This window comes from Notamacropus eugenii, chromosome 7, assembly GCF_028372415.1.
Source record: "Notamacropus eugenii isolate mMacEug1 chromosome 7, mMacEug1.pri_v2, whole genome shotgun sequence".
In the NCBI taxonomy this organism is placed as follows: domain Eukaryota; kingdom Metazoa; phylum Chordata; class Mammalia; order Diprotodontia; family Macropodidae; genus Notamacropus; species Notamacropus eugenii.
The window spans coordinates 2,512,171-2,537,638 of record NC_092878.1 but is presented as its reverse complement, the minus strand read 5'-3'; the positions used below and the strand labels follow the sequence as shown (position 1 = coordinate 2,537,638).

General features: G+C 42.5%; 1 protein-coding gene across 12 annotated transcripts; it reads right to left on the bottom strand.

Moving 5' to 3' along the window:
- Window positions 1-433: 433 nt before the first annotated feature.
- USP50 (ubiquitin specific peptidase 50) lies at window positions 434-25,468 on the bottom strand. 12 transcript variants are annotated; one of them, XM_072624271.1, is made up of 8 exons: window positions 25,228-25,468; window positions 24,434-24,625; window positions 18,283-18,477; window positions 17,594-17,789; window positions 9,163-9,372; window positions 6,358-6,500; window positions 2,092-2,224; window positions 434-719 (listed from the first exon to the last, which is right to left on the bottom strand). In XM_072624271.1, exons 3-8 carry the CDS (start codon window positions 18,426-18,428, stop codon window positions 528-530), a joined length of 1,020 nt encoding a protein of 339 aa, XP_072480372.1. In that variant the 5' UTR covers window positions 18,429-18,477; window positions 24,434-24,625; window positions 25,228-25,468; the 3' UTR covers window positions 434-527. The 12 variants fall into 12 exon arrangements, with proteins under 12 accessions (XP_072480372.1, XP_072480375.1, XP_072480374.1 ...); XM_072624274.1 differs by having other exon boundaries at window positions 18,283-18,472; window positions 25,228-25,466; XM_072624273.1 differs by having other exon boundaries at window positions 24,434-24,887; window positions 25,228-25,411.

The following is a 25,468-nucleotide window of genomic DNA, read 5'->3' as shown; positions in this document are numbered from 1 at the left end:
CAGATCACTCAACCTCCATCAGCCTCAGTTTCCTCGTCTGCAAAATGGAAACAGCCACATCCATCAAGATTGTTGTATCAGATGAGATAATTTGTGAAGCATTTAGCAGTGCCTGACACATAGTAGGTGATTAATAAATGCTGGTCTTCCCAGAAGGACTACTTCTGACCTACTCCAGGCACAGAAACCTGGATGTGATCTCTGGGAATTACAATGGGTCTGGGGCTCTCTTGGTACCAGTCAAGCATCTGGGCAAGTCCTGAACTTACCCTTGTCCCAACCACCTAGGATACTTAGGGTTAGGGTTATGCTTGGCCTGCTTGGCTATTGAAGGCCCTGCGCTAAAAAGTCAGAAGTATCAGCACTGTGCTTATACTATCTTGTCACTTAGGCCAGGCCTCGTGACTTAAAAAGACTCATAAACACCAGGGAGTCACGTCAGATGCACAGGTTTAATGTTAAGCAAAAACGGCTACCACTGTGATTTGTGATCTCTCGCTTCACAGTTCTCAGAAAACATCATTTTCCTAGCACTTGCATTTTGGGGTAGGTATAGAAAAGGGCTGACAGCTGTAGAAGAGGAGGTATGCAGCAGCAGTCTGAACAGCAGAATCTGGAATCTCACAAACTCGGGTGTCATCAAAGCTATACCAGGTCTGGTTGACTGTGTTCTTGCAGAATGCTGTGTAGTGGCCACCGTCTAGATCGCCAAAGTGGTTCTGAAGGAGAGAGAGATGTTTAGCTGGTTTGGTTTGCAGGGTTTGTTTTGTTTTATTTTCCTTGTAAAGATTCTCTCACCACTAAAGTACCAAGGAATCTAGGGGAGACTTTTTTTTTCCATAAGAGATTATTGTACTCAGTTTAGGGAATGACAGAATTTTCCAGATTTTGGATCATTCATAAAAATGAGCTGCCTTGATGTAGTTACTGTGTTCTTAGCCCGCTGGGCCTACCTCCAAACCAGGGCCATTGAGTCTATCAAGTAGTAAAAGCTTTGCAAGCAGGTTGACAACAACTGGAAATATATGGCTTCTAGTTAGTGAAAATAACCACTGTTAGAGCATGAAAGAGGGAGTTGCTTGCTACTTGCCCCACAGGAACTTGAGGTTTCACTAGGGAGAAGAGCTAATACATAAAAGGGGAAAAATCATTTACAAACAAGTGCAGGTTACTGTGGTATAAATACCACCTAGAACCTTGAGTTCTGGGAGAAAGTAGAGTAATGGTGCTGAAGTGATAAAGTACAGAGAAGTCTTACTGAGAAGGCAAGAAGCCATTTCAACATATTAAAAAACTAAGAACATTCCTAATGAGGGAAATGTCATGTTTGGATGTTAAACCAGGTGCTGGTGCTGGCATACAGCTAGATTTGTGTGGCCAAGATAGAGTATGAGGTGGAAAATGCAAATTATTTTACGTTACACATTTGTTAAAATGGATGGCCTAACAGTCATTTCAGACTGTTTTGTTTTGTCTTGACTTCTGATTGATCTTCAGTGTTCAGATGACCTAAATTTTACTAGTTCAAACCTCTTATCATATTTCCCAATAAGTTAATGCTATTTAAACATAAGTGCAAGAAGGGTATTTAAGAAATCTTAGCTAAGTTCCTTTATAAATATAAATCTTTTGATAATATAAATAATTATCCCTTAAAGTTTTGAGTACAACTTTTTCTACTTTAGAATTTCTTTAGAACAGCAACATCAGTAATGAGAAATTGGGGCAGAGGGGAGGGATGTCAGTTTGTGAAGTCTTAAAGATAAATTGAGCATATTGGATATTGGATTGTATATGATAAACAAGGAAGGCACTATAGTTTTTCAAACAGGAAAGTAAGAGTTATCTAGGACCTTTCCCAACCCAATTCACTAACTCTTAAGGTGATTCTGTGACCAAGGTGGAATGTAAATTTGGAGTTGGTGTAGATTCTGGAAACCTGAGAACAGAGTGTGCTCGAGGCCCAGTCCAGATGAAAATGAGTTGTTCCTAGTTTACACCTTGTAACAAGAGGTCATAGGGTAGTAGGTGAACCAGCAGTTTTCTTTGAAGTTCTTGGGTTACTTAGAACAATTTGACCATCTTACTCACCACCACTCCACAAAGGCTGTATTTAGGATGTTTCCGAAAAAGTGGATAAATATAAGGAGAAAGATCCAAGTTGTTGAGTGGGTAATGGATATCTGTTCTTAATTTCCTCTTCACTCTACCCTGACAGTCAAACCTAAGAAGCAGAAGGAATGGGAGATGCATGGTCAGTGCTCCATTCGGTGCTTCCCCTTTGGAGTGATGGCAGCCATATTTTTGTATATTGTTCATACAGACTTCACAGAAACCAGATGAATTTCTTTAAATAATTTACCAAAATTATGAGGGAGAAGATACTGATTCTTCCTCTGCAAAAGTCCTTTAAAAATAGGACGAAAAATAATTCCTTTGAAGTAATTCTGTTCTAGTGCAGTGGGAGGCAGTGCCAGTACAGCGTTAATGGGACCTTTTTAGGGGATATTTTCTGTCAAGGTGTAAGGTACCTGAATGCAGTTACTTTCCTTATTCAGGAGTCTAGAAAGCGCCACTACATGTTATGGAGCTTTCCATAAAAAAAGATTTAAAGAAACTCTCCAAAAGGGTGGCCCAGATCTGCTCACAACACTAAGAGGCCAGGTGACTTGCTCAGGGACACACAACCAGCTATACCTTGCTCAGAAGTTTTCAGAAAAAAATTTCCCTGGGGAAAACATCCTGTAGGGGTGTGAAGATAACGTTAGAGATCTCCTTGAGGGCAAGGACCAGTTTTGTACTCGGCATTTGTGCCTGTATGAGGAGAAGGGCCACCTCTTCTTGAGAGATGGAATTGGAGGAGATGGTAGCGAAAGGCATCTGAGTGATGTGAGGAGAAAGGGGAGCTCAGCAAGTGGCTTCAGTTCTTCAGGACTTAGGAGGAAAGTTTCTCAGATGATAGAGCAAGGGTGAGGGGTCAACTATGGAAGGTTTGAGAAGGGATGAACAGGTTTGGGAAAAGTCTGTAATGAGGTGGATAGTGTATTAAAATCTTGCTGCAGTGACCACCCAGGTGAGATTTATGTATGGATTTGTGATTTCCTTCAGCTTGCTTCTGCGGTGTGTGAGTGTGAGTGCGGGCAGCTGATGGGAGTGATGCAAGGCTACAGCTTGGTGATGCAAGATTTTTCAAGAGGATAAAAGGACAAGAGACTTGAGGAACAGTGAGGGTCAAACTGGTTTCTTTTTCTTTCCCCTTTTTCTTTTTTTTTACTAAATTATTTGTTTTCAGTGTTCCACAATCAATTCCATATATGTTAGATTTTTCTCCCTTCCCTTTCCCACCTTCCTCTCTCCTTCCTCATTCCCTCCCTGAGATGGCATACAGTTTTATATAGTTCTACACATATATTCCTATTAAATACATTTTCAGCTTAGTCATGTTGCATAGAAGAATTAAAATGAATGGGAGAAATCATAAAACGAAACAAAACTTAGAGAAAATGGTCTGTTTCATTCTGAGATCAAATTTCATGGTTCTTTCTCTGGCTGTGGAAGGCATTTTGCCTTAAGAGATCATTGGGAATTTTTTAAGTCCTTGCATTGCAATGAGGTACTAAGTCTACCAGAAAAATTCCTCACACACTGTTGTCGTTGCTGTGCACAAAGTTCTCCTGGTTCTGCTCCTTTCAGTTAGCCTCTGTTCATGTAAGTCTTTCCAGGCCTCTCTGAAGTCCTCCTGCTCATCATTTCTTATAGCACAATAGTATTCCATTGCGTTCATACAACACAATTTATTCAGCCATTCCCCAATTGATGGGCACCCTCTTGATTTCCACAAAGAGGGCTGCTGTAAATATTTTTGTGCACGTGGGACCCATTCCCATTTTTATGATCTCTTGCTGTGTCAAACGGTATGCACATTTTTGTAGCCCTTTGGGCATAGTTCCAGATTGCTCTCCAGAATGGTTGGATCCCCTCACAGCTCCACCAAATAATTAATTAATCAAACTGGTTTCATAAAGGGTTAAATGGGGAAGGAAAGAGAGTAGCCATCCCAGCTGATGGATTAGGAAAGAACTGGGGAGTGGAGGTTTCAGTGAGAATGCTGAAGAGGGTTTAGAATTGCAAGGCAGAGGGAACAGTGGAAAGACAACAGATTATGATCAGAGGAAGTCATTTCGAAGTTCATGAACATGGAATGTGGTCCTCACAGCATCTGTCAGAGGCATGGTTGAACTTGGGTCTATCCCAATTCTAAGTCCGCTCTCTGTCCACTGTGCTGCTAGCCATGGCAACAGTGTTGAAACTTACTCCCATTTATAGATGAGGAAAATATGGACCAGAAAGATTAAGTGACTTCCCAGTGTTCACACAACCAGTATTAAGAGATAGGATGTGAACCCAGATTTTTCTAGCATTTTCCAGAAATAGCAGTGAAACTTCTACTGTGGTTTGCAGATTGTTTCCCTTTTTTTTAACATTCCCATTGGACATCTTCCCTCCTCCAACTGAACCTCCACCTTCCTCATCTAGTTTTCAGCGATCATTAAGAGTAGCTCAGCAGTGACAGCAGCTAGTTCTTTTAGAATTCTAGTCTGTAATTCATATGGAGCAGGTGACTGAAGATTATTTTAGGTAAATAAGGCCCTCTCCTACCACCGCCTCACATCTTAGTTTCACCTCCTTAACTAATTTTTTCCATTTTATTCAGACTGTCGTTTTCCTTGGCAGAAAAAATACTAAATTAGAGTTGAATAGTTCTCCCTTTTCTCCGTTTCCATTTATCCTCTCTCTTCAAAATAATCCTCTCTTCTTTTCCCTGCTTTGATGATCTTCTTCTGTTTCCCCATATAGCTAATACCACTTTCTCTTCCTTGGCATTCATCAGTCTTAATTTATCTTCTTATATGCTGGCCATTGAGTTCTCTGCACATCCTCATTGATCTCTTTAGATAGCCCTCTCTTCCTTTTGTAGTCGTTTCTGGTTTTTACTTGAGAATTTCATTCTTGAAGGCAACTCCCATAGAGGAGGGCAGCTTTCCCTGTGGAATTTTAAGCGATGGTATTCTACTTTGCCTTTCAGCTCTCCCAAAATCTAGGATGCATTTCAGACCATTTCCTCTCTATCACAAATTCTAACACATTACGGTCATTTCCTCTCAAAGGTTTCATTTCTCTTCTAGCAGCCAGTTCCATTCCACCCCCATGCCTGCCTTTGTTAGGTGCAGAAGCAGCACTGACCCTGGTTCCTTGCTCTGCCTTTTGAAGAATGATATATTAGCTCCTCTGCAGCAGATTCCAAATAATTGAAGAAACCCACCACTACTCTATCAGGCCCTTGTGTCCAGGCTTGTTATCTGTTTCATAAACTCATCCTTCTTCGTTTTTCTAGATAATCTCTAGCATTTTCCCACAGCAATGTTACTTCTACCGTCCACTCTTTTGACTTTGACCCAAATGCTTCTCATCATGCCCTCTGGATTTCTTTATGAGTAGGTTGTCCTAAAATACAATGCCATTAGCGCCTTTTCTTTATGTATTGTTAGCTTTTCTCTTCCTTATGAATAATGTATATCCTTGTAGAGCCATCTTTCAGTTGAGTTCCATCTCACTAAATCCCAGTGATACCTATGATAGCGTTTATCTTCATTCTCCTTGTTAAATACCTATGCTTTGTGTATTCGTTGGCTAAACAGCTGAGACACTGGTTCTAATGCCAGCAGACTTCTTCAGCTTTGTCTCCCACAAATTATCGGTTGTCTCTCCTGATATTTTTCTTCCCATGCTGTAGCTGCTTAGTGTGTCATCTAGCTTGGTAAATAAAAAAGCACTTTTCTTCCTACTCTATCCATTTTCAGTTGAAGTCTTTCTTAATCAGATTTGCACAAGTCTAGGCAAATACATATTTTACTCATTCTCATTTGGTGCACTCCATGGTTGGTGACTTTTACTGAGTGGTAATCTTTCTGAGTGGGTAGTGATATTTAAAGACTCTTCCGTATTGGAACTTGATCTCTTTATATTTGCTTAAAATTGTTTCACCTTCCCCCCATTCTTGGATTAACTGTAGCCCTCTGCCATCATTCTGGGAAAGAGCTATGTGTAATTTGTGGCGTCAAAGGAATGGTCTGGGGAATTGTGGTGATAGGGCAATGGGATTTAAATGATCAGTCAGTTACGTAACAGATCTTTTACCTTAAGGTAGGACTTCCTCTAGATAAATATACTCAATTCCAAGAATCAGTGAACTACCCCAGGACATGTCTCATACAACTGTCCAGACTAACAGTGATGCTAGTTTTCTGGTCCATTCCATTTTTTGAACTCTGCTAACATATGGGTAAAAATCCATACCTTTTTAAGTGAAAAATAACTGTCTTTGGTGCTTTGGCTATGCTAGCTCTGACAGCTGCATCTTGCTTGGATTCGCAGAAAGCACAATGAATTTGGTTATTCCAGGTGAGTGTATCTTGTTGAAAGAAACATCCAAGACATTCCTGTTGAGAGAAAAGCATTTGGTGACCAAACCAGATAAAGGGAACCTGTTCCCTCTTCACGTTAGAGCTTTGTTAACTGCCAAGGAAGCAGCCATATTACAATATGACTGTGAAACCCCAAGACAGGCTGACTTGAGGGTTTAAGGCAAGGAGTGAGTACCTAGAAACACAGATCTGGAGCATTTCATTTGTACTACCACCAACTGGAAGCTGCTTCAGAATTGTACAGAGTATGAGTTCATGTAAATATATGGAATTCCAATCTCCTTTCCTCTCATACTAACGAAAAAGATGAGTGAATAAGGAAAATCAGCTGCAGATTGTTTAAATCAATCTTGGAATTAGCTCTTCAACTGTCACCCAACTTATGTCAAATAAGTGGCACAAAAAAAAAAAAACCACCTGATTTCATTTATTTTTCTAGATTTATAATTACTATGCAGAAATCAGACTGACCACAAGCTCTAGGTGAGCCCATTAGCTTGGGAATACCTAATTTACAGAACTACTTTATGGGGTTAAAAAATGGGGGTGCGGGTGCAGGTGGGGGGAATAACAAATGTGTTGGAACCAGGATTCAAAAAGATTTCAGTAAGCTGGTATGCTGGTCCAGAAGTTTAACAGCCACAAATGTAGAGTGTCCTGGTAAAGTTAAAAACTCAGTAATAACTGCAGAACAGAGATGTGGTTATCTAACAGTAATGCTCAGTATGATTTAGAAATTTGGTGATATGGCCACCTCCTCCTAATTCCCCCACCCCCCAAAAAAATAAAAAGAAAAACAAAGCTAATATGATATCAGGCTTTCTTAATAGAACTTGAGTGCTTACCAACAGAAAGAGTAGTCTTACTTATCCCAACCTGGTCAGGCCACAGCTGGAGTTTGGTGTTCCAGCCCCTACATTCCAGTTATGGTCCTGCTGCAGATACTTAGGGGATGTATGACCCTGAGGATAGCCCTTAGCCACTGCCTGCCTCTGTTTTCTCATCTGTAAATGGGGATCATAGTAGCACCTACTTTCCCAGAGCAGTTGTGAGGATAAAGTGAGATAGCCCTTGAAAGGCCCTTTGCAAACCTTCGAGCACTATCTAAATGGTGGCTTCTATTAATGATTGCTGTACTACAACTACTACCTACTACAGCGTACTATTACTACTACTACTTCTTCCTATCGCCACTATTCATTCAGCAGGGCCATCTCCAGTCGTCCTGATCTGTGTCTGACCACTGGAGCCACGGGGCTCTGGCAGAGACAGTGAGGCTGCTGACTTGGCACAGCCCTCCCTCACTTACATCCAGTTCGCTTGCCAGTCATGGCATCACCTTCGTGATACCGTGGTCCTCTTCCAGAATGAAGAACGCACAGCAGCTACAATTACTTGCTATTACTACCACTATTTACAATGTACTACTACTAGTAGTAGTAGTGATAAACTGGAGGATGAGAAATCCCATCATGTTATTGTTGGAAAGAACCAGGCATGCTTAACCTAGAAAAGATGTCAGGGTGGGCATGACTATTGCAGTCTGTCTGAAGCCTTGTCGGAGATTTATTGTTTACACATAAAGAGCAAAAGTATAGCACAAAATGAGGGATGGTGAAGTTACAGGAAGACCGGGGGAGCATCTTCCAAACCATGACATGGTTCCAAAATGTCATCAGATGCCTCAGGAAGTAATACATTCTGTTACTGGGATTCTTCAGCTGAGGGGTTTTATGCTAATACGAGACAGATCTAGAGTCAGAGAAGAAATTCTCTGATGGTTCTATGTCTAAAAAGTTGTTATTTGGATAGCGTGTGAAGTTGTTAGAATTGTCTGAAGTTAGATGCTGAAAACAAGGTGATCTGCTTCTCATGGTCCTATGACGTCTTGGAGGGAGGAGCTACACCGCTCAGTTTCACCTGTCCTTGTTCCTGGGCCTCAAGGGAAACCTGACTTGGATGGCTGAGTCTGCTGGGGGAAGAGAGAGGAAGAGGAGGAGGGAATGCTAAGTAGCAACTTACTGTAGCATGTCACAAGCCAGTCAGCAATAAACTTCAGCGTGTCTCCTCGGATTTTCTCTGACTTGGGGGTGGAAACTGAGCCAAAAGTGCTTATTTTGCCTATAACTGTTTCAGATCTGGGCATCAGCAGTTTGTGTTTTCAGTTCACTGCCAACTAATGTTGACTGTGCAGTTTCTACTCAGAGAAAAACAGATGTATCATTTCATTATCAAAGTGAGTACTTGAGTGCACAGCTACACCTCTGTATCATAGACTGATCCATGATTGAGAGAACATGAGAACAGATCTATAATGGGTCTGATTTATAAAGGATCCATCCCAGCACTGACCAGTGGTCTGACTCTGCCAAGTAGTGGTGGAATAAAACCTCCTTCTGGAAGTGTTTAGAGCGGGGGGAAAGCAACTTTACCCCGGTTATGGTATTGGAAAATGGCTTCTTGAATTCCTTGGTGTTTGGAAGAAAAAAATGTTTTTATGCATTTTAATGGCAAGGATATCATTCAACAAAGCTTCTTGGACTAGCACCTTATCTGCCATCACTCTCCACCCTCATTATGCAGGAGTCCAGGTATGTGAGCACTCAAGACCCTTTAGGCAAAGCATCATGCCTTGTGATGGTGCAGAAGCCCCAGCCTGGCAGGACAGATTACCTACCTGAAGGGAACATTCACATTCTGATGGGATGGGGAGGGAGAGAACAGTGAAGACTTCATTTTTGTAAGTACAGTTCTCACACTTCAAGCACACGATGTCGTAATTAAGCTGCCCCTCAAAAAGCCTAGTGATGATAGAGGACTCACTGGAAGCCACCTTCCTGTAACATTTTGTAGTAAGCCCTTTCTCCTGTGGTCTTTTCCGACGGAACTAGAGGAATCCCCCCAAAAAGAAAAAAAAGTTAGCAATTGGCAATAAAACAAAACTTTTCGTAAGTGGAATGAATGATTTGCTGTCAGCGTAATAGGAACCCCTCCATTTTGATTTCTAGCAACGATTTCTAGAGATTTTTCTTTTAGAAGACACTCCTCATGAGCTTATGTGTGGTTTGAGTCACAGTCTCCTCCTTCTGAAGTTCATCGTCTTAGATTAAGGAAAGAGAAAAAGAAAGGTCAGTAGAGGCAGCCAGATGCCAGATCAGAGCAGAAGGTCTGGAGTCAAATGTGGTCCCACACTGTACGACTCTGGGTGAATCGCTTAACCTCTGTCTGCCTCAGTTCCCTCAGCTGTAAAGTAGGATCAAAACAAGCCAGTTTATAGCCCGTCATTAGATGTCTTTCATCAGAACCAGGACCCTGCTGCTTACTGCGGGTTGTATATGTTTTTCTACTAATGAAAGGGCTGGGATCCCAAAATTTAGACAGCTCTACTGGGCAAGAATACAAAGCATGATCTTGCCCACAGACCTCATAAATATCGGTTCTAAACCGGCTTTTACAACATCTTACAAAATGTGTACTAGAGAAGTGGTTCATCTGTTGCATATCTTATACATGTGTGCAGTTATTTGTATATAGTAACAACCTGGATGGCGTAAAGATTTGGGAATCATATGTTGTGGATATTATGTTAAGTAAAACAGTGTGAACAGCAGTATCTGTTGCCTGCTGAACATCTCCATCCGCAGTCCCTCAGATTCCCGCGTCACCAAACTCCATACCTATTCCTAACTTCCCCGTTTCTCTTGAGGAAGTGACCATTCTTTCATTTGCCCAGGTTCACAACCCTGGAGTCGTCCTTAACTGGGTCTCCCTTATACTGACCGTGTGCAATCGGTTGTTACGTCTCCCACCTCTCCCCACTTCTCTGCACCTGTGGAGCCACCTTTCTAGCTCAGGTCATCTTCACATCTTGCCTTAACTACTGCCAGAACTCCTTGGTCATTGGCCTCCATTCTCTGTCCACTCCAGTCTGGCCATCCCTCATTCAGGTGACAAATTGATACTGTGAAAACACAGGCCTGACTCAAATATGCCAACACTTGTTTAGCACAGAGGGGTTTTTTCCCCCCTTAACAACTCTGGTATCAACATTTCTTTTCAAATTGATTTCTTATTGCCCCCTCTCTCACACTGTACATTCCAGACGAACCAGCCTGTTCTTTTCCTTGTGCATGACAATCATCTCCCGTGCCAGGATTCTTCATTCGTCTTTACCTCTTAGAATCCCTGAATTCTGCTAAGAACCGCCCCCTTCACGAGGCCTGTCTTGACCCCTCCACTTGGGAAAGCTTGCTTTGTCTGCACAGAAATGATGTGTCCTTTCCCCACTACTCTCTGCACCTCTTGTGGCTCATCAGTAAGATGGGAGTAGTTTTTGTGGTCTTTTTATGCTGCCAATTTTAACTAGTTCTTGTTCTGCAGGACAAGGATTGCATTTCCACTTGTTTACAGTACTGATAAAGTGCAGTGTTGTTCACCTCTCTCCCTCTGCACACATTCCAGTATTCAGAATGCTACTTTTAAACTGCGACTGCCTTGGCTACAGATTTGAGTCCCTCAGTTTTTGGAAAGCTGTGTGGAATGCTCTTCTGTTGTTTAGACCACCTCTTCAATGGTGGGTCCAGAAGAAGCACTTCCAGATGGGGCTGCTGCACCCCCTGGGAATCCACCAGGCGTGCCTCCTGGCATGCCCCCTGCACCCTGGTACAGGTTGGTAATGATGGGGTTGCAGACCTTCTCCAGTTCTTTCTGCGGATGCTCAAATTCTTCCTTCTCAGCACTCTGGTTCTTATCCAGCCAGTTGATTATTTCCTTACATTTGTCAAGGATCTTCTGTTTGTCTTCATCACCCATTTTCCCTGCAGTTTTTATCCTCCACCGTAGCCTTCATGTTGAAAGCGTAAGATTCAAGAGAATCCTTGGAAGGCACCTTGTCTCTCTGCTTCTCACCCTTAGCCTCCTGGACCTACGCTCAATGTCCTCCTTGCTCAGACATCCTTTATCATTGGTGACGGTGCCCTTGTTCTCCTTGCCTGTGCTCTTATCCACAGCAGAAACACTGAGGATGCCATCTGCATCAATGTCAAATGTGACTTCAATCTGAGGAACACCTCTGGGTGCTGAGGGGATTCCTGTGAGCTCAGACTTGCCAAGCAAGTTGTTATCCTTTGTCGTTGCCCTCTCACCTTCCTGAATAAGCACACCAGGCTGGTTGTCCGAATAGGTGGTAAAGGGCTGTGTCTCCTTGGTGGGGATGGTGGTATTACGTTTGATCAGAACAGTCATGACTCCACCAGCAGTTTCAGTTTCAAGGGAAAGAGGAGTGACATCCAACAGCAACAAGTCCTGCACATTCTCAGATTTATCTCCAGACAAGATGGCACCCTGGACAGCTGCCCCATAAGCAACCGACTCACCAGGATTGATACTCTTGTTGAGCTCCTTGCCATTGAAGAAGTCTTGCAGAAGCTTCTGGATTTTAGGAATTCAAGTGGAGCCACCCACCAGGACGATGTCCTGAATCTGTGATTGGCATCTCTTAGCTTGGCATCTCTTAGCTTGGCATCTCTGAAGGCCTTTTCCACAGCATCCAGCGTGCCACGGAAGAGAGCAGCATTCAGCTCCTCGAAACGGGCTTGAGTGATTGATGTATAGAAGTGAATGCCTTCATAGAGGGTGTCATCTCAATACTGGCCTGGGTACTAGAAGACAGGACATGTTTTGCACGTTCACAGGTGGTGTGAAGACGGCGAACAGCCCTCTTGTTCTCACTGATGTCCTCCTTGTGCTTTCGCTTGAACTCGGCAATGAAATGGTTGACCATTCGGTTGTCAAACTCCTCCCCACTCAGGTGGGCATCCCCAGCCATGGACTTGACACCTCAAAGATGCCATCTTCAGGGGTAACAATGAAGATGTTGAAAGTACCACCTCCAAGGTCAAACATCAACACTTTTCTCTCGGCACCAACCTTTTTGTCCAAGCCCTAAGCAGTAGCAGCAGCACTTGGCTCATTGATGATTTGGAGCATATTGAGACCAGCGATGGTGCCAGCATCTTTAGTGGCCTGACGTTGGGAACCATTGAAATAGGCTGGTACTGTGACTAAGGCATTTGTGACAGCCTTCCCAAGGTAAGCTTCAGCAATTTCTTTCTTCTTGGTCAGACCACAGAAGATCCTTCTTCTGGATAGAAACGTTTGGTCTCCCCTTTGTACTCCACTTGGACCTTAGGCCTGCCTGCATCATTCACTACCGTAACAGGCCAGTGCTTCATGTCTGACTGTACAACTGCATTATCAAATCTGCGACCAATCAGACATTTGGCATCAAAAACTGTGTTGGTGGGGTTCATTGCAACAATTCTTTGCAACGTCACGGATTAAATGTTCTATGTTGGTGAAGGCCACGTAACTAGGGGTGGTCCTGTTTCCTTGGTCATTAGCAATGATCTCCATTTTCCCATGTTGGAAGACTCCCACGCAGGAGTAAGTGGTGCCAAGATCAGTGCCATCTGTGGGTCCCTTTGACATGGTTGCTGGGGAGTTGGGGGTCGTAGCTGGCCACTGTGGAGAAAGAAGGGCTGCTGCTGCTCTGAGTAGCAAGATGTGGGTTTCTTGAGACCATTTTGGCCTCTCTGTCCCCAGGGCATAATACATGGTAGACATTTCATAAATACTTATTCAATTGAGCTGAATACTCTTATCCTTTATAGTCAAGAAGTCACGAAAGAGTCAAAGTCCACATAAGTTGGGATCCCTGTCTAATGCTTTGTATATTGAGCTGGTTACCCACGCCCGTGTCTGAGGCATATTCAGAGACTGAGTGGGAATGGAGCGGTGGATTATTTCTCCCACAAACAGGCCCTTGTGACCCTGTCTCCTAAACTCTGACTACCTTACCACTAAAATCTCCTGTACCCTTTATTGTTAGTGCCACAGGTTGCTAACCCCTGTATGCCACACCACACAAAATACTTTCTGTATTTATGTACTTTCTAGCACAATTCCTACCACTTAATTAAGTATGGAGGCAGCTAGGTGGTGAATTGGATAGAGTGCTGCAGTTTTCGTCTGGACGACCTGAGTTCATAATTCTGCCCTCTACAATTCCTAGCTGTGTGATCCTGGGGAGGTCACTACTTCTGCTTTCTTCCTCAGTTACGTAATAGCACGCATGTCCTAGGGTTATTAAGAGGATCAAATAACATGTGAAGTGCTTTGCAAATCTTTTTATTTAATTAAAAGGATTTTATTGTAAGTATGGCAAGGTAGCAGCATGTTGTTGGGCTGATCTCTTAAAGATCAGGGACAGCTTCAAGATGGAGACAGCTTTTATAGGTGTCTTTAAGACAATTCAGAGGAGATGTTGGCCCCTTGCAAGAACATGACAATTTACAGGTAGGGGTATGTGACAAAGAGCATGTAATATAAAAAAGCCAGACTTGGTGTCTCCTTCCCTCCCAGAACCTCCCCCAATACTGACTGAGAAGGAGGGCTGGGAACGATGGGATACTGAATCACCATAACTCAACAATTTCCCCATTTGGTGCTAACCATATATACAGAAATGACTGAATAACCAAGTCAAATAGATGTGGTTCAACCCCACATTCAAGCTCACATCACACCTGTAGCCCCAACTTCAGCATCCTAATCTCTGCTGCCAGTTATGCCAGATTAGTAGTTATAACCTTAGGAATTTAAAGTCTCATAAAATTGAATAAACTTAGATAGTTATAATCTCACGTATTTCCTAAGGAAACAAGCCTTGGTAAATAAGCCCTGTATGTAAACTAAGGCATGTTACAGATCAAACCACGATCATCAATATTGAGTCACAACAGTCCTTGAGATAACCCATCACATCTCATTTGGAGTCCCAGAGGTCCCATGCAGTTATCTGGTCCCTGGACTTCCCGGAGTAGGCAGCTCGGTAACGGTCTCCTTCCATTGGATTTGCTTCTCTGGCTCTAAGTCACCTGTAGCGTCTTAGGTGATTCTAAGAAAATATTGCGTAAAAACAGATCTTGGTACATTTAGAACACTCTCCTAAATTCGCTTTTTCCAGTAATGAGGTCATGACGTGGTGAAAACCAGCTCAAGCATCATGATTCTGGTCACGTTAATCATAAGGATGTCAAATTTAAGAACTAATCTTTCACTTGAAACTTAAATTTCTGTTATCATCCACCGTTGCGATTTCTCTCTCCTTAGGGTATCCGCACAACTTTGTATGTAAAATCCTACACCCAGTTTCCAGAACTTAGTATTATTTCATGTGCAAGGCCTTTTCAGAATTTGTTATTAGAACATGCTCAGGGACTATATATTTGTCATATAAATTATCTCAGGTTGCTGCTTTCTTAACACTGTCCACTCCTGCTAATTTCCCCTTTAGGAGTAAGAGATACTTTAAGAATCTAATCCCATGCATGAACATATAGCTACTGGAACTCATGGCAAGTAGACACATTTTCATCCCTAGGTTCAACACTCCACAAATGAATTTGCTTTAAAATGCTTCATAACGACAAAAGACTTGTGATGATACGTGTGTATCAATGTAATAATCCTGTGCTTTTCAAATAAATAAAGCGCACTATATGAAGGTAAACGATTGTGACCACTAAGAGTAATCCTGATGCCTGATGACTATTTGGTTGATTGATAGCAATTACATGGTGACCCAGATGAAATTAGATGTTGTACAGGAAGACTTTAAAGCAATAGAGCAGTATGCCTTGATGTCCTGGATCCTGAAGAATTATAGTGTTCTTAAAAAAAAGTAACAACCAATATTTCTTTGACTCGAAAGGCAATTTCCCTCTTCTTGTGAGTACAAGAAGCTCATGAACTTCCTCTTATTCATGGAATTTGACCTGCAGGGCTTTGGTGGTGAAGATTCTGAATATATTCTCCCCAAGCCTGCATCACCTACCCAACAGACCCCTTGCACCAAAATGCAAAATCTTTGGAAGATCTTGGACTTGAATCATAAAACATAGTACATGAACACAGAATTGAGCCACACCAAGTGTTTGAATGAAACCATGACCCAGGAACCATTAGTATTTATAGGATGGTAGCATCAAGTGGATCTCACATTCATTGGTGCCAAGTCAGTGGCAGCTCCACAGACAATTCTTGTCACATTATTTTGCTGCTACAGTCTACCATACAGCACTAATTCTTTTTACACCGTTCTAAGGTTGGCCCACCCAACAACCAGGAGGAGATGGTTGTCAGCAAGACACAGATGAGGGCCTGAATGGCCAAGTAATTTTTTTTTAATTGATAAAAAAAATGTGGTGGCAAATAGGAAATGTTTCTTATTGCTAAGGTAAAATGGAATTGAGAATGAAAAGTGAGAATTTTTAATAGTTGTTGTTGGAAATGCCATCATCTACATTTCCCCCACATCTTAGGATTGAAGGTTTGCACTGTTTCAACAGGGGCCTTTCATCCTTTCAGGATTTCAGACTAAGACTGGAAACCCTGGATCTGACGAATAAACTTCAGATTTTGAATTTCACAATTTATGTTGAATTTTTTTTCTAATTCAATGCAAAGCTTGTGTTGGTATGTTTGGATTGAAGATTAAATAGGAGCACGTTATATATTACACTTAAAAAGTAATCTGATAACCAAAAATATCCCATCAAGCCACTTTAGACTCAGACTCTAAAAGCTACAAAGACAATTAGGAATAATTTAATCCAATGTCATCATTGTATAAATGAGGAAACTGAGGCCCAGAGAGAGTCTCTGGCCTGGTGACAAAATATATCTTAGTGGGGTGTGCTGTATCATTAGGTATTTCCCTCCAACAAAATGTAGTTTTATTTGCTTTAAAGAAAAAATAGGAAAAGAAAGTTAGTTAATGCAATGGTCTCTTGCAAAGAGCCTTGGTTAGCGCTTTTAACTTCAGTCAAATTCCTACTCTCATGGGAGAAGAGACTGGTCCTCTTTAGAAGCTCCTGGAGCCAATCCCTTTTCCTCCTTGTCTATCAATTCCAGAGAAGGAGCCCAAGCACTTGGTGCCAGAAGTGGCATTCCCCATCCTCCTCCCCCTACTTGCCCTGAGGGCCGAGGGGAGGCTGGTGAGCACCTGTGCATACTAAAGTACTTCACTTCACGGACATCAGTAAGAAGAAAATCAATTCTCTTTTTCCAGAATGCCCTGGGCCAAAGGTAAATGAAATGGCAGAAAATGGAGATCTGAGGTTTTAAATGTAAGCCCTGTTTCATTTTTCTCCTGGTATCCCTATGGGTACCCAGCACAGTACTTGGCATATAGTTGCTGCTTAATAAAACCTTGATTGATGGAGAAAAGGAAGAAAAAAACAAGATGTCGAAGAAGGCACTTGTAGGCTAACAGTGAGTAAAGGTAATGATCCTCCCCACTCCCTTTCCCAAGAAAGTACCAAGAATTTCTAAAACGAGCAAAGGAGCCACAACCATCCACCAATGCTTATTGGCCATGGAGCCATAGACCTAGGAGGTGAAAAAAAGATGGATGACAGCAGTGCTAGCAATACTGAGGGAATGAATGGATTCCCAAGGAAGGGCTAAATGGGAACCCAGGGAGTGGGATTGGCCTTTGCCTTTGTAGCCCTAGTGCTTTTCAGTGTCTACCATATGCCAGGCATAATATAGTGTGCCTGGCATATAGTAGGTATTTGATAAACGTTCATTGACTGATTAACCCAGATCTTATGACATAGTTTCCACCTGTTCATCAGTGGACTCAGGCTTTTCCCGTGATTCTTTAAAGGGGGAGGGGGGGCAGGGCTGCAGGAGGATGTTTGCAGACTCAGACATTTTGTGGGGAAAGTGGGATAAGAATTCACTCATCAAGAAGATGGTCTTTCATATTTCTCCTTGCTTCACTGATAGGGGCTGGGATACTAGGATTCTTTGTCATTCTCCTGAGCTAATATTCCAGGTTAAAATACTCGTTGGAAGCCTTGGCTTGTTTAGAGGAGGGCTAAAAGGAGCTGGAGTCTGAGGTCCCTGAGATGGGCACGTGGGGGAGTCCAATGTCAATACACAGAGTTCTCATTGTGGGTGAGGAGTCCCCAACAGGGGAAAATCTTTTTAAAGTCTAGTCCAATGCCCATCTCATGGCATAGTGACCACTTTCCACTCACCTTCTTCAAAGCCTCATGGAGTTCATTCAGAACATAAATCAAGAACTCCTGAGCATCCTGCTGCGTCCTCTTCAGAAATGCTGGGTAAATTTTTCCAATGGCTGACCGAAACACTTCCGGTGAGACACAGTCCGAGTCTCCAAGCCACATGTCTGTCATCAGATATGCAAAAGAAGTGGCAACCTCACCACAGTCCCTTCCAAAGAAGAAAAGAATAGGCGGTGTTGTTGCATGATTAAAGCCATGAGGATGTGCTTAAATACTTGGGCACAGAGCAAGGAAGCCTCCCTTTTTCATCCTCCAGGGACTGGCTGGCCCAATAAAGTGGGGAGAGGATGATCTCTTGTGGCAAACCCAGCTGATTTAACTGGCTAGCAACAGCCTCCACCAAGTCCACCAAATTCGTGACCATTTAAAAAAGGAAGAATCTTGAGTTTCAATTAAGATTTACTTTTTTATTTAATTAAATTTGTTCCCCAAGAAAGATCCACCTTCTCTCCCTCCTACTTCCACCCCTCCCCCATTATAAAACATATAAAGTCAGGAAAAACAAATTCCTGCATTAGTCATATCCCAAATATGTATCCACACATATCCATATATCTACATACACACTTATATAGGTCTATCTGTCTACACTCTGAACCCACCACTCCTCTGTTAGGAGGACCTCTGACAGGTAGACTTACTTTTGAAGAGAAGTGATGTACTTTCCAGAAAGGAAATACTCCACCAGTGGGGTGATACTGCAGAGACATTGCAAGATGGCATTCATGTAGCATGTGTTGCCTAGGTTACGAAGACCTGTCACACCTTGAGAGTGTTGCTGGGCCATACTAGACTCTTTGACAGAGCTGGTGTCACTATAATCTGTGCATTCTGTGCTGTGTGCCACACGGAAAGAAAGAAATTATTTTGAGGGGGCAGGATGGGCACAATTCAATTCCATTGAACAACATTTAATAAGTCCCTGTTAATAGGCAGGGGGACAAAAATGAAACAGTCCCTGCTCCTCAAGGAGTTTCCATTCCATTAGAGGAATAAAACATGTATACAGATAAGAAAATGCAAAGTAAGAGAAACAGAGACGGAGGGAGTCTGCAAGTGAAAATAACAGTTATAGACTCAGTAGTGTCAAGCGTGATCCTCTGCATCTAGATAATCCTTCTCTTGACCTCTACAGTCAATCTGCTGAACCTGTCCACTTATTTCTATGCTGCTTAGACAAAATGCCTATATTTCTGCCAAAAGATACACTGACATAGATAAAATAAACCAGAATGGGGTTTCTGTCTTCCTTTAATCAAGGGAGAACTGATTGGACTGGATATAAACTCTTCTGATGCCCAGAAAGGGAAATGAAAAAATAAATGGCGACCTCAGGTCTTTAAGGGGCTCAAAGCCTAGGTCTCTGGACTTGAGTCAAGACTACGGGGCTGCTTTTCCTTCATGGGCAAGAGCCCCCCACGTGGGGAGAGGAGCCATTTGAATAGATCAAAGCTAGAGAGAAGGAAAGATCTCAACCTCAGAATGGAGATAGATGCTCATGGCCACAGTTTCAGAACTCAGAATCTGTCATTTCCGATTCTCCCGCCTACGTACACAAGGGCTGTTGAGACTGTCCTCTACCTCTCATGCCTCACTTCTCCTTTGAAACTTATCTTCACAGGGCTTTGAAAAGTACTCATATTTAGGAAAGTACTTTTAGGGGAGGAAGGGTGAGTATAGAGGGAAAAATCCCTGGTTCTAGAGTTAGATGTCCTAGGTTTCGGATCCCACTTTGGACACCTTTACCATCTGAGTGACCTTAGGCAAGTCACTTCTTTGGACTTCGATTCCCTCGTTTGTGAAATGAGGGGGTAGGATTAGATGGTCTCTGAGGTTCCCTCCTGGCTCTAGATCTCTGAACATAGCAAACAGATCATCAGTATGTCTTTTCTGTGTTTCATGACAAGGGATACCCACTTAAGCCAGATACCTTTATGGATTGCACTGAATACATTGTTCTGTTGTATCTGACTCTTCATGACCCTTGGGACCATACTGTCCATGGGGCTTTCTTGGTAAAGGCACAAGAATGATTTGTCATTGCCTTCTCTAGTGGATTTAAGGCAAGGACAAGTTAAGTGATTTGCCCAGGGTCACATAGATAGTAAGTGTTTGAGGTCAGATTTGAATTCAGGTCTTCCAGACCCAGTGCTCAATCCACTGAACCACCTAGCTACTACAGTGAGTCTCTCCCTCTCTCTCTCTCTCTCTCTCTCTCTCTCTCTCTCTCTCTCTCTCTCTCTCTCTCTCTCCCTCTCTCTCTCCCTCTCTCTCTCCCTCTCTCTCTCTCTCTCTCTCTCTCTCTCTCTCTCTCTCTCTCTCTCTCTCTCTCTCTCTCTCTCCCTCTCTCTCCCTCTCTCTCTCTCTCTCTCTCTCTCCATATATATGTTGATTTAGATATATTAATTATATGTAATATATTTCATTTTATTTCTATATTCTATATATATTTATCACTTTTCTCACTCAATTTTAGATCATCATTATCATCATTCAATGATTCAAGACACTCAGCATACACTCCCCTGAGAAAATCTTCCTAAATGTAGCCTCGAGCCCCTCCCTGTTTCTGTGACAGTCTTACCCCTTGGCTTAATCCGTTATCTAGATCACTGTAGAATAGACAGACTCACAGAACATAATAGATTTTGAAGTCATCAGGAGGACATCTGGAAGCCATGGGGAAGGAGAGTGTTGGGTTGTTACTGCTACTGAGGCTTCTCTAACCTTTTAACTTCATTTCTTTATCACACTCTCTGTTGACTTGGTTTTTAAAAAATAATTTCTATTCCCCCCCCCCCCAACAGGTAGCTCCAAACTGGTTTTCATCTGTACTTCAGGTACCATTCCAACTTGGATCTTCTGTGCATCACAATCCCTTCTCTTTCCCCTCAGGATTCTAACATGTTGCTATGAGACATCCCTACCCTGGCTGCTGTTTGTAGTTTGTAGTGTAGGAGAAGGTATTTCAATTACAAGCATAACTCCTTTCCCTAAACGGACCTATTTCTTCTTAAAGTGTATATAATTCTGACCTTTTTGTTTGTTTGTGAGTAAGTTGCTTGTCCTAGTTACAGTTCACTGATCTGGAGGAAGTGTTGTTAACTAGAGATATTTTTTTAAGGGGCAGGAGTTATACCAGGATAAAGTGGGGGAGAGTGGGGGAGAGAGGGAGAAACTTCCAGGATCTCAGATTCTAGAAGTTGGGTGGGATGGACTCCAAATACTGGGAATTAGAAAAATATTTCTTAATTTTGAAAGTAAAATATTAAAATCCTATGAGAATGAGAAAGACAGAGAGATAGATAGAGACAGAGACAGAGAAACAGAGACACAGAGAGAGAGATTAAAAAAACCAAAACCTCTGAAAAATGTTCAAGCAGAGATTTGGTCTAGAATATTGAAGGGAGAGATTTATGTGTCATGTCAAGGTTGGCCTAGTTAACCCTCAAGCTCTTTTTCCAACTAAAAGATACCATATGTTAATGGAGAGAATCAGAATATCTGAAGTAAAAGCAAAACTGAAGGAAGCGCATTGGAAAGCATGGAAAAGCAACAGGTAAAGAAGCCAGTATGGGAGATATTTGTGGGGAGAGTGGAAAGAGTCATGGATCTGGTGACAGTGTGTGACCTTGGGATAGTCCTTCAACTTCTTTCAAATGCAGTTTCCTCATTGGCAAAATATGGAAAATACACCAGCTACTTCAGGGTTGTGAATGGGGCCCATTGGTAAGCAGCAAAGCCCTCTCTGAAAGTGAATTATTGCTGCTTGATGAAACAGCATTTCCAACAGCAAAGCTAGAAATGGGCTTTTTGGAGGCTGAGCTAATTTGGAGGGAAGAGTCCAAGGCTGGGCAACCACAAAACAAACAAAAACCCGGAGAAAGTAGCACTGGATGCACAATTACTTGATCTCTAGGAATGAGCTCGTACTGCAGCCCATTTGGCATTTGGAAGATCTCAGGGCCATAAAGCTCATGAGATGCCAACTTGTTACCACTGGAGGCTAAAGAACATTCTAGAGTTCTGGAACTAGATGGGACAGTTTTTTGTCAGATGGCTTTCATGCACTTCTGCCTACACAGAGGGGAGAGAAAACTACCCATAAAATCTCACCATCACTTGCTACCTTCTGGTACACTGTACCCACTAGCTATGACAGGGGCAGACAAACATCAGGAGTCTTTGTTTCTTTGTCCTCTTGCACTCTGGTCACTCATTATGACGCCCATCCAGGTTTCCCAGAAAACTTTTGATCTCTTCTTGGCCCTGACTCAAATCATAAAGCTTAGGCTTCAAACCTGAGTTAGCTGTTCTTCCCTCTCTCTTTCACTTTCTGGTAGCATCTGTATCCCAGAGTTGTGAGAATAAAATGAGATATTTGTAAAGTGCTTTGCAAGCCTTAAAATGCTGCATATTATGTCCTGGTTTTTATTTATTAATTTCCATTCTGTTTTGCCCGCACATAGCTTACCAGCTAGTAGTGTAATCCTACACACACACGTCTCAAACTTATTAGAAGCAAAGGTCCAACATCTGGAGTTCCTTGCACTCCCCAGTCAAACCATGTCCCAAGGCTGACTAAAGCTTCCTTTGCTCATTTTCTCATGTTACTAATTCCCCCTTCTATCCAATATAATCAAACAAACATTCATCGTGGGCTCTGTGTAATTAGGCACTCATGTAAGGTGGCAGAGATTAAAGTGAAAACCAGCAACAGTGGCCCAGTCAAGGAGTGTACATTCTACCAGGGAAGGGGGATTCAGACTATAAAGAATCATGGAGCCGTTGAAGGCTCTCAGTCAAGGCAGTGACATGCTCAGACTTGAGGGTTTAGGAAGACGATTTTAGCCGCAATGTGGAAGGAGGATTGGAAAGGAGTCTAGTTAGGAGTCTGTTGGAATAAACCAGGCTAGAGATGGTGAGGGTCTGAACTGTAGTAGAGAGTATGATTGGGAAAAAAAGGGTGTCTGTGGGAGAAATATATTGTGAAGGAGAATTGATATGATTCAGCAACTGATAAAGGTTTGTAGGGAAAAGGACAGGGACAGTTAGGGATGACTGGATCCCAAGGTTTTGAACCTGAACAAAATTGGAGGAGAGGTGGACTTAGGAAGAAAAGTTAATGATTTTGATTTTTGCATGTAGACCTTAAGATAAATATACTTGCTAAGATTTGTAAAATCTTTTTGCCAAGCACTTTATTATCTCATTTGAGTGTTACAGTTCTGTGAGGATATGATCTTATCCCCATTTCACAGATGAGGAAACGAGATTAATGAGAGAGGTTAAGATACTTGCACAGAGTCACAGTTCAAATCCTACTTCACGATTTGAATTCAAATCTTCATAACTGCAAATTCAGTCTTCTTTCCCATCAATTACCCAGTGGTCTTGGAGAGGGTTCAGTTAGACACTTGTTAATTCAGAACTGGAGTTTGAAAGAGAGAGTAGGTCTGGATACATAGATCTGGGGGCATCTGCATAGATGATAATTGAACTCATGGGAACTGTTATGAGATCCCTGAGACAAGGAAAGATGAGAGCCTACGAGAAGCCCTAGGAGAAGATACCCAAGATTTGGGGCAGGGGGGATAATAAGACATAGATGTTGGATTCAGCAAAGAAGAATGAGAAGCAGTCATACAGGTAGGAGAACCAGGAGTGCCAGTGTTGGGAAAACTCAAGGAGGATGGAAGGATGACAGTGAAAACTGATCTTTGCATTTGAAGAAAGAAATTTCAATTGAGCGGTGAGGACAGAAGCCAGGTTATAAGGGGTTGAAAAGTGAGGGAGAAGAGAAGAAATCTATGATTCTTTTTTCTAGGAGTATGGCTTCAATAGGGAGAAAATAGGAAGATTTTTCAAGGACAGGTATGTTTATAGACAACAAGGAAGGAGCCAGTAGAGAAGGAGAGAATGGAGGTCAGAGGAAGAGGAGATAATGGAAGGTGCCAACTGCTGGAGCTGTGAGGGATCAGAGCAAGGACGTAAGTGGTGGGGTTAGCACTGGAAAGGGGAAGAGCCAAAGAAACAATGTGGGGGCTGTTGAGGAGTTTGGGGGGTAGAGAATAGGGAAAGGGAACTTACAGCTGATGACTTCTGTTCTCTTGGTAACATTGTTGGGTTGATCCCCTCTCCCTGGCTGAATGGACCAGTCCTGCATGTTGTGGGAACGTGCTCAAGGCAACAGATGGGTCCTGTGGGCCATGACCCTATAGCTGTGACTGTCCTCAAAGTCAACAACATAATAGCCACAGTAAAGGAAGGTGGACAGTAGAAATACCTAGGCTGCTGAGAAAAGGGTAATTTCTTTATTTATTTGTTGGGTAGCCCTAGCTGCTGGCACAGTTGCCTGATGAAGAGAAGGCATTTAATGAATAGATAGATGTTTGCTGTCATTCACCTCCTGGTTCTCCTGACTTTCCAAACTTGGCTACTTCAGCCTCTGCTACCTTTTCATCATGGAACACCCTTTGTCACACTGATAAGTGCCTTTCCCCAATGGTGAGTTCCTTCTGGGGCCTTCATTTTGGGGAGGGACTTAGGCCACCCAGCTTTCATTCCCCTCGTGCCTCTCCTGACTTTCCAGACTTGGACACAATGCCCCCATGTGATTCCTCCCTCCATCTAATCCTTTCCAGGCCCCTCATGTGTATTATCTCACATTGGTGTGTAAATTCCTTGAGGACAGGGACTTTTTCCTTTCTTTCTTGTATTTGGATCTCCAGGATGTAGAATAATATCTAGCACAGAGTAAACATTTAATAAATGTTTGTTGTTATATCTTACCTTGCTTGTGAATGGGTTGTAAACGCCTTGAAGACAGGAATTGTATTTTGTATCCCCAGTGCCTGCCAGTGTCTACCACATAGACATACCAGATAGTGGCTCAATGCTAGCTGAGTTGAATTTAGAAGACATTGTCTGCTCTGCTGTTTCTGTGTTTATAGATGCATATTGCCCATCACCACCAGAGTTGCTCTAGTAGTAAAAAATAAATAAACACAAACAAAACCCCCAGACTTTCCAGACTCATCATCCATCTTTGGGAGTCATTTAGCTTCTATTCCTTCCTCTTCCATAGCTGCCCCGCTGGTCTCGGCTCAGTGATGAACGCTTGGGTCATCTCTTTATAGCATGACCCTCGTTTCATCTTTTACTTCTTCAAGAGGATGTTCCACAAAGGAGGAACTGGCCACATTTCTTCACAATTCTGACAATGACCAGTATTATTTTCTTTGAGCTGTGAGCGTACAAATAGAATCTTAGGAGTTGCTAGTAAACTCAAACATGATCCACAAATGGACATCCAGCCTTTGAAGACTTCCAGCGGAAGGAAGCCATACTTTTGGAAAAGTCATTCTTTCGAAGGTTTTCCATATATTATCTACTCACTGATTCTTGTTCTTCCTCCAGGACCAATAAGAACAAGTGGGATTATGTTTCATTGTCACAAAACTTCAAGCATCCTTTGGATCACTCACTATCCTGTTCCCTGCTTCCCAATCCCACCCCCTCCACTTTGGGCTCAGTTTTCCTAGTTTCATTAGAATGTGATCTCTGAAAGGCTGGGATTGTCTTACCTTTCTATTTGTATCGCCAGTGTTTAGTACAATGCTTTGCATGTAGTGCTTAATAAGTGTTCCATCCATTCATTCTAGCCAGTCTTTATATAGCATGAAGTCAAGAATTTCCATCCTCAAGTTTCCCTTCTCTGGCCATTTTCCACCTTATCAGTGTCTTTCTTAAAATGCGGTGTTGAATTGAACAGATTACCCTAGATGAGGTCTGACTAGGGCAGAGCCCATCTCCCTAGTTCTGTTA

What these genes read in the sequence shown, in the direction of transcription:
- USP50 (XM_072624266.1), bottom strand. Translation starts at nt 20,321, where the DNA reads ATGGCTTCCAGATGTCCTCCTGATGACTTCAAAATCTATTATGTTCT. An exon ending in TTCAAAATCTATTATGTTCT is followed by an intron (nt 18,478 to 20,274) that starts GTGAGTCTGTCT and finishes TGTGGCACACAG; the next exon opens with CACAGAATGCACAGATTATA. An exon ending in GTTATTTTTCACTTAAAAAG is followed by an intron (nt 2,225 to 6,357) that starts GTATGGATTTTT and finishes TCTGCTTCTTAG; the next exon opens with GTTTGACTGTCAGGGTAGAG.